We start from the raw sequence: 9,611 nt of genomic DNA, 5'->3' as shown, positions 1-9,611 counted from the left end.
CTCATTGATGGAGCACTTACTCTGAAGTAGGCATTTGTATATAGCATCTCAATAAAATTTTTATAATATTTTGAGGTAGATGTTTTTTCATTTTAATGATGAGAAAACTAAGGCTTAGAAAGATTCATCAGTTTAAACCCAAAGTTACAATTAGGTAGTGGTAGGACCAATATGCTTTTTTCCCTACTCTTTAATTCCTATTTCCTAACAATGTTTTATTTCTTTCATTGTAGAAAAATGAAGGAGACAGACATGTTTTTCATGTAACTTTTATTTTCACCAAGTTTCTTCTCATATTTCTCTGTCATAGTGGAAGATTTCAATATTCACTACTGAGTATCAACTACCTTTAAGAAAAATGCATAGTATCTTCAAAACTCAGGATAAGAAAAATCACAAAACTATTTCCCCTGGCAACTTGTTTTGTTAATATATGCTATATAATTTAAACTTATGGAATACACCATACATAAAACAAAAACTCAAACCCATGGTATTTTTTTCTAGCTTTAAGAAACTTCTTGTGATTTTTTTCTTTAACTGAAGTGTTTTCCATTACTTACACTCTTACACCCATTTTTTTCACTACTTAGTAGGTAAAAGCGTTAATCATTAACAAAATGCAAAAAAAGTGATTTTAGAACATTTGTTGTTAAAATTACTCACATTTTTTTTCTGCCATTGAAATTATAATGATGCCTTAAATCACCTTGGGGGCTTTTGATACAAAATTAATTCGTAAGTAAAAATTATTAAATTTTAGACAAAATAAGGCAAAGTAGCTGTGAACTGGCTATGCTCTTTAATGTCATCTAAAATGCAATAAAAATGAATAAGCTAATCTTTATTTAAAACAATGTTACATAAAGCAAAAATACCTTATAGAGGATAACCAAAGTCAGATATTAAAACCTGAAAAATATACATAAATGCCCATTTATTAAAGAAAAGAAAACCTAACACACTTCGAAGAATAGTGGTGGGATGTTCTTAACGTTCTTTTTAATGCATGAGATTTATTTACCAATTCAAAGGTTCACTTATAGGCAGATACTAAAAAGTGCCTGGGGGTAAAGAAATTAGTATATATTAGATATGTAAGGACTACAGCCAGGGGCAGACATGAGTTCCTAAATTATAAATATTACCTTTATAATAAAACGATGGTACTTTATAGGATATCCAAGTAATACCAACTTTTAAAAACAAATACTTAAAATATCGTCCACATAAGAGATAATGGCTGGAGGTTTTAGGGAGTGAAGTACGAAAAACTCAAACAACTCAAAATGCATGTTCATCCCTCAAAGAACCGAAACAGGGTAAACAAACGCAACAGGTCCTCTTAACACCCAGAAAAGTTCAGGCATTTGGAGGCGCTGACTGGCATCCGTTTCTTGCTGTTTTCAAACCCGCCCCTCCGTTCCTAGGCTTCTCTCCATGGAAACCGGCCGGGGCCAGAGCAGGTAGTCTGGAGACGTGGGGACTGCAGAGGACCCGGCGCCCTTGTCTCTCAACCTTTGCGGCCCTAAGGCGAAGCGGCCCCAGGACGGTCGGCGCCGGGAGGAAGGCGGGAGCGCACAGCTGTCCTAAGCCTCCGCAGCGGCGAGGCGCGGCCTGCGCGGGGCGGGGTGGGGGCGGGGCCCGTCGAGAGGCCCCGCCTCTCCTCGGCTGCGGCCTCGGGCTACAGCCAGGGCTCGGGGGACTCCGCGGCCGGGGATCGCCGGGCTGCCTCAGGTGCGCGCGGAGGCGGCCCGTCCTTTCCCCCCTGCGGGCGCGGCCCCCGCTGCTCGTGGTGCAGCTGCAGCAGTGCGCGGCGGTACATGGCCTCCAGCTTCTCGAGGCGGGCCCTCAGGGCCCTGGGGCTGCCCGGCGCGTCCTCCGGGCCGCTGCCTCTCGCTCTCCTGTTCGTGCCGACCTCCTCAGGGCCCGGGATCGCATTTGCAGTCTCCGCGCGCGCCCCGTCGCCGCCCTCGCCGGGGAGGCGCAAGGCCTGACGGAAGAGGCTGCGGTTCTCCCGCTTCAGCCTCCGGTTCTCGAGCCTCAGCCGGGCATTCTCCTCGCGCAGCCGCGCGTTCTGCCGGTCCCGCTCGTCCCGCGCACGCAGAGCCTCCAGGTGGCTCGCCGCCAGGTCGGCAAACCGCTCTTCCAGCTGCCGTCGGGCGCCGCCCGCGCGGCCTCGCCAGCCCACGCCGCCACCGCTGACACCGCCACCCCCACGAACCCGGCCCCGGAGGCCCAGCCCGTCGCTGTCCCCGCCGCCGAAGCTCCCGCGCCTGGCGCCACCACGCATGCGCCACATCGGTCCTGTCCCAACCGCGCCGCCAGCCCCGTGGGCCAAGGGGGCCGCGCGCCGAGGCGCGGGCCGAGTTTGGGGCCCGGCGGGGCGGCCCGGGCAACAGCGGAGGAAGAGAGGAGGTGGCGGGCGGCGGCTGCTGGCGTGGGGCCAGAAGAGGCCGGGAATTTGCCCGGTCTGAGGCGTGTCTTGTCGCGGTGGTGGAGCTGCCCCCTGGGCCTGCGATCTCTGGCCGGGCTCACACACAGTGCCCCCGGGGAGCGCTTTGCTGCTCGGCCCCCTGACAGCGCGGGGGAAAAGCTGGTATTCTCATCTGGGTTCTGCCGGGTGCCTCCGGGCAGGCCTGGCACTACTGGAACCAGCCGGCCTTTCCCGCCATCCAGCGCAACCACCAGTGGTTACTTTGCTCTTTACATGACAATCGCAAACAAATTATAATAAAATGGTAAGTTCTGGGACAGAAATATGGGACCAGTTGAAGAGCTGTGACTAGAACATTAGACTGTTTAGAACATAGCAGTTTAACTCACCTCTGAGCTTCCTAAAACACTGAGCAGAATGGAGCTGAGCGCCTGTGATGAGGCCCTCAAGTGGGAGCAATGCAGCTCTAGAAAGAATATAGGCAATTTCCTGAACAGCCAGGACTACACTTGGCAAATTGTTTACAACTCAATAGAAGCAAGGTGATACTTAAGTTTTGTGGACAGGTTTTGGCAAGAAACTGAATACTCTGGAAGTTCCAAATTTCTGGTAATAAGTGGATACATTTAATTGAATGAACCACATTCCTTGTTTTTAAGGAACTCAGTTTACAAGATAATTATTGCAAAGTAAATTAAGGATATGATACTGATACCAGAAATTTATGGGGGAGAAAGGTAGTCACAAGAATCTGTATTTTTAACAAGGTCCCAGGTAATAATGTTCACTGAAGTCTCCAAACCACTGGAAACAGTAAATGAACAGGAAGAACATACGAGAACCCTGATTATGCACAGAGCTCAGGGTTACACTGAACAGTACACATAAAAAGAAGTAAGATCCTAAAACACCACAAACCCCCTCACTTGTCACCATCGCTTTGCAAAATAAAAAGTAGGAATATTATAATTTCAGAATTTCAAAATATAAATTCAGTTTTATGATAGACTATATAGTTCTTAATTTCCATTAAAGGTAGACAGTAAAAACTCTGTTGCAGATATGTATCCACTACTCTATGGATAACTGAACAAAAAAATAAGATTTTTTTCTCATGGTGTATATAAAGGACAGAGGAGAAAATGCTAGTATGTGAAGAAAGATGATTAGTTCTCTGTTTTAGATATGCTGAATTTTAGAGAACTGTGAAATAAGAGTATGTGCCCCATAAGCTAGAGGAAAACTCTGCATAAGAAAAATTTAGTCACCACCCCCCAGGTGTTGTTAAGAAATAAGTACTGTGTTTTATTTTTTGTTGGCTCTACTCCCCTTCCTGAGCATTTGTTAAGTCTACCAGTATCCTCTTTTTATTGCTTCCCAGATTAAAGCAGCTCCGTCTTTCTTGTATAATATCTTCTAAATTTGTGTAACTAACTCCTGTAATGAACAATACTGGGTTTCCTAAACAACAGTAATGCTGATTGTTTTAGGAGCCTCCCCTCTACACCTGGCCCAACCCCTAAGTATTCTCATTTGTCTTGATAAATTAATAAAGTAGCATGAAGTATTATGAAAAGCAGATAAAACTGATTAAGCAGAAGATCCAGTAAAATTATCAGTCTCTTTGATACATTTTAACAGTAGCTAATCTGATAATATAGTATATGTATCCTCCCAAAAGACAGAATCCATTAATACTACTACTCTTGAGTCAGGGATATGGCATATATAACTACTGTATTAAGGAAGAGGGGGAAGGGAAAGGAAAGGAGATGAAAGGAAAGGAAAAAGAAACATGGAAGGAAAAAATTGATCCAACCAAAAGCTCTCAATAACAGTCATGAAAGGTTGTCTGTGCATTGCAATGAACATTCACCTTATGGTTAATGGTGATTCCACTAATCTTCCCAAAGAGGAGATAGAGACAATGGATATAATTTCTAAATTGAAAGAGGATTTGCAATAACAGAGTTACTAAAATGATCACTGCCAAAATTACTGACATTTTTAAGTATATTAAAATTTACTTAGAATAATGTCAAGAATTGTATGCCAGTAGATGAATATTACATTATTTCTATATATATTAGCATTAAACTTAGTAAAAGTGCTTCTACCCATTGTGCATAGTCTGCAATGAAAGTATTGCACAAATAATATCACATGTATATGAAAATAAAATAGGAAAAAATAATGGAACTGATACAATTTAGAAGAAATATGGGGATATCATAATCCTGAAGAGACTATAGGCAAACTATGATAGTTTAAAAATTGGGATTAGAAAAAATATGATAGATGCCTGTGCTTTCTTTTAAGAATAGGAATTTCTAAACAGTAAAATTACTTGGTTGCTATACAGAAAAAAATCTCTAAGGACATAGGTAGCTCTTTGCTGACATCATATTCATCATCCTTGTAAGAATTATCCTATAGTATATTTGACAGTTTTATAAATTGAAATAAAGAACAAAACTCTGATGGACTCTGTACTTCATGTTTAGGAAACTCTAAGGCTGAAGACTGTTCCTTGACTAAGGTTATAAAGCTTGGAGCAGAAGAGCAGAAAAATGCAAGTCAGTCATTTATAGCACTTGATATTTCTGTTTCCCTGAAACAACAACTTCTTGTTTTTATTTTTTATTACAGAAATTTTTTTGTAAGTATTTCCCCCCCTCCACACCCTCAATGTCCATTCCCTAATTCTTCAACAACTTAAATTTCATAAAAAAAAAATTGTTTTCTCTCCTCCTAGGTAAGAGAAGATGAACAGATGAAGTTACAATCATTATGCTTCTTAATATGATGCCTTATAAACATTTTTGTAAGTACTCTAATTAAGAAAAGCTATTATCAGCAACTGGGAGTATTTCTCAAAATCAACTGTGACTGACAGCTAATGAGTTTATTGCCCCCTTTCTCCCAGCCTCCAGACAAGTTCTTTCCATATATTTCTAGGTGCTTGGTTGAGAAAGTGGCCCTATAGTGTGTATAGTTCACTTCTTGTATCCCCAGTTGATTTCTAAGATTCTTTTATTGCCATACTCATTTTGACTCATTTCTCTATTTTGAATCACATTTCTTATAAAGGGTATTATAGGTAATTTTTGGCATATGCACACTAGGATAAGTCAGCATATATCTAATATTTCTCTGTTGCCTGTATCCTGAAAACATCCTATACTATCTCACCAAAGGAATTTTGGATAACAAGTTTGAACAAGTTTTACTGAACTTCTGAGTCTAGCAGTTAACTCCTACCCCTAATGTGGGTGCCTGGGGTATTTTCCATGCTTACCTTGGAAATAGACTCCTCTGTTGGTTTATTTATTACCAAGAGTCATTGAGCTCTTTTGCCTTGGAATTTGGTTTTAATGTACCTTTTGTGGACTGAATTGTGTCCCTTCCACATTCATATATTGAAGTCCTAACTGCTGATGTGACAGCATTTGGAGATGGGGCCTTTCGGAGGTAACTAGGTTTAGTGAAAGTCATGAAGGTGGGGCTTTCATGATGGAATTAGTGCTCAAAGAAGGAAAGACATCCAAACGTTTGCTTCCTCTCTTTGCCATGTTGAGTACCCACCCATAAGGTGGCCCCATAAGCCAGGAACAGAGTCCTTACCAGGCACCTAAATCAACCAGCACCTTGACCTTGGACTTCCAGCCTCCAGAACTGTAAGAAATATTTTTGTTGCTTATAGGGCACCTTCCATTTTCTTTCTCACCTGGATTGTAAGGAATCGATCAAGGCAAAATTTATTTCCTGCCCTTTTATACATTTGTCAGGTCTCCTAAACTCAAGGTGCTTTTTCCCTTTTAAACAGTGAAAAAGTTATGCCTTTTCCTGTAATTTGATGCTAAGGTCTTTCCCTGTGTTAATATTTCTTGTGCAAGTGGATCTGCAAATAGGGTGTTCCTGGAGCACTGTGTATATACATGTGTGTGTGTACGTGTGTGTGAATGATACAAATATTTCTTTAATGACTAGGATGTTGAAAGCATTTACTCCTCATTTTTTTAATCTTTACAGAAGATTTTTACCAAGTATAACTGCTGACCATTGAATAGTCAATAAGGTTAACCTATATATCTAGCAGACTGAGCTAAATTGAAAATCACCAAGAAATGTTTTTAGAAAGCTGGAATTAGTCAGACTGAAACAGAAGGGAGGTAGGCACTGCCTTGTTAATGACTTGCCTGAATAAAGTGGGTCTTTATATGTAGACTTTTAAATACATAATAATAAGAGGTATGAGTTTTGGAGTAAGACACCTGGATTTGATACACAACCCTCCTGCCCCAGATATAGGGCATTGGACAGCCTCCTGAAGCCATAGTTTCCTCATTTTTACAATGGCATTAAAATAGTATTTACCTCATGGAGTTCTTGTAAAGATCTCTGGATATTTTAGAGTCAGGCAGCAAGGAGCCTTCAATAACTCTTCACATTATTATTTTGTAGTTGTTTCAATGAGATAAACATTTATAGGATTAGAGTTCTTGTAAATAGCCAATGCTGCTTCAAATTTCCATTTGAGTTAATTTGCCTAAGGAGCTACCCCAAATACAATATGTAGTCCCTTTGCAGATATGATTCTTGTTTCTTGATAGTTCTCATTAAGTGTTTGGATTTTAAAAATCCATATTTTGTAAGCCCCATGTGGTGAAGAGTTTGGTTATTCACATTCTGAGCTTGGTGTTTGCTAATATTCTCTATAAAGCCTTAGCTGAACATTCTTTATTTTCTGGGAGCAGATTTATTAGGGCAATGAAGAGCATATATTGATGCTTGGTAGCATGAATATCTCTTTATTGGAATAATTACAAGAGAGTTAGGAATTGGGAATATTGATTGCATTTATTTAGTCTTTTGATATGGACAAAAATATTAAAAGCCATCAAACACTAGCATTGCCCTTTGACAGCATCATTTAATTCTAGCTACGGGGAAAATTGTGACATAAACAAAAGCAACACGACTCATCTATCGTAATTAGGGTATTTTCTACAGTGGGTGAAATACCTCCTTCCTTCAAATATTATAAAAGCACTAGCCAGACTAATAAAAGAGGGGAAGAACATTTAGGTTAGTAGAAAGTAATGTAGCTGAGAGCAAAAGATATCCACACAAGATACTGGGCCAAAACAAGAGACCAAAATAGACTTTTTAAGGTGGGAAATGGCTGGTAAACATCTTTGTTGGCTCTGATAGTGTTGTTTCACAAAATAGTGTTTGTAGATTAGCATTATTCCTTGAAGAATTTGTACTTGTGCTGTCCACTAGTGACAGGTGTCTACTTAGATTTAAGTTAAATATATTAAATAACATTTAAAAATAAGTTCCTCAGTTACACTAGCTACATTTCAAGTTCTCAGTTGTCACATGTGACGTAGTGGCTGGTACGATGGGTTCAGCAGGTACAGAGCAGTTTCATTATCATAGAAAGGTCTGTTGAACAGCACTGGGACAGCCAGTATTTTCCACTCACTCTATTATTGATGTAAGCCTTCAGAAAGCCATGCCAAAATTGATAATGGAAAAGAAAATGCAAGAGATCTCTCTCTGCATATTTCCAGACCTTTCTGTATGTTTGATTTCATGCCAGTGAAACAGTTTTCTCATCAACCTTATACATATATTCTTAAGTATATGTAACCTAAGATAGTGATTCTGTCTCAGTCTGAGCTCTCCAGTTACATGCACATCACTGAAGATAGTAATAGGAATTTAGGAATAGTTACTAATTAGAACAAAGTTAGTCATGAGCTATTTTCAGAAGGGTGCAAAAGCAAGTAATTAAATTTTTTCTCCTTCCACTGCTCCTCAAACCCATTCTGTCCACTCTTCTTTCCATTCCCTTGGATAATATCTCAAGTAGAGCCATTAATTTGTAATTATTCTTGAGCATTAATGACAGTCTTCATTTTCAGATATTAAAGGTTCATTGCAATATAACTCAAAACTTGAAATGCTCGTCCATTTAATTCACGTCCCCTCATCTTGTCTCAGAAGTAGCACTGTCCATGCCCCAGGCTGGGATTAACCAGCCTTCCATGGGAAAGGAGGGTAAAGTGATGTTTATTCTCTCCTGTGCTTCACCACTTCACTCTCCTCTAACTGATTTTTCTGGCTTCTTCAGGGGCAGGAACAGGGACAGGGCAAAAGTGCAATAAGAGGAAGTTTCAGGAAGTAAACATCATAGGAACTGGTGCTGCCATTTTCTGGAATTAGATCCTCTGATGCAAACACCTACAGGCAAGCCTTTTCCCTCTTTGGATAATCTGTGGGTTCTCTGACCATTGCACAGTGATCCATCCTCTGGCATAGATCATGCCCTTCCCTTTGCCTTTAATGACTCACTCCTCCACCTTTGCTCTGGTGGTAAACTTTGCACAGCCTCTTTCTGTGGGATTGCCTTAACTTCCCACAAGTAGTTCTTTTGGAGAAACGGTTTGGAGAAGTTAGTCAGATTCTTCACTTCCCCCTTTAGTCCAAACTCAGCAAGTGTAGATCTCTTTAGAAGTATGGGTTTGTCTTGTCATCTTTCTCTGTCATCGAAGCCATCCATGGGTAACCTTTAACCTTTAGATTTATCCAGGCAACAGTGTCCCACAAATTCCAAAAGTCTCAAGGCTAATTTCATCACATTCCACCTTGTGGAAGCATATACTGAAAGTATGAGTTCCTGCAGTGCTTCACACTGAATGTCAGTCCATTCTGGGGACTATTCACACTATTTATCTGTGGTTTTTTTGAGGTAGTTTTACTTAGAATATGTAGGGAGTGAGAACCTTGGGAAAACAGTCTCAGACGCTTCCAAGAATTCATACTTTCCAGTCTCTCTGATCATGCCCTCTTCTTACATACAAGACATTGAACCAGTTCCCTATCTTCAATCCCTTGATGAAATTTCTAGATATGGTTTAACCTCTCTTAGACAAGAACCTATAATCCATGTTAATTATGGTACTTCAGCTGAGATGAGGACAAATTCTATTGTATTTCAAGTGAAGGCTGCACATTCATTCAATAAAGTAATATTTATTGAAATATAACTATGAACCAGTATTTAAAATACTTAAAATATGTAAACTGCCTAGCACATTGTAGGAACTTGAACATGTATTGCCATTACAGTTGTAACCTCTAAAACTGTAAACCCTCAGACTTA

At 40.4% G+C, this 9,611-nt stretch overlaps 1 protein-coding gene across 1 annotated transcript; it reads right to left on the bottom strand.

The window, feature by feature from the left end:
* Positions 1-253: 253 nt before the first annotated feature.
* Positions 254-2,446, bottom strand: TUSC1 (tumor suppressor candidate 1). Its single transcript, XM_037020475.2, has one exon. The coding sequence runs from the start codon at positions 2,300-2,302 to the stop codon at positions 1,685-1,687; it is 618 nt and encodes a 205-aa protein (XP_036876370.1). The 5' UTR covers positions 2,303-2,446; the 3' UTR covers positions 254-1,684.
* Positions 2,447-9,611: the final 7,165 nt, after the last annotated feature.

The sequence above is a fragment of the Manis javanica genome, chromosome 2 (assembly GCF_040802235.1).
Source record: "Manis javanica isolate MJ-LG chromosome 2, MJ_LKY, whole genome shotgun sequence".
Taxonomy (NCBI): Eukaryota; Metazoa; Chordata; class Mammalia; order Pholidota; family Manidae; genus Manis; species Manis javanica.
Note: the sequence above shows the minus strand (reverse complement) of the source record. Positions and strands in the feature narration are given on the sequence as shown.

Bases quoted from the DNA above. Each gene is read 5' to 3' on its own strand.
- TUSC1 (XM_037020475.2), bottom strand. From the start codon at position 2,302: ATGTGGCGCATGCGTGGTGGCGCCAGGCGCGGGAGCTTCGGCGGCGGG.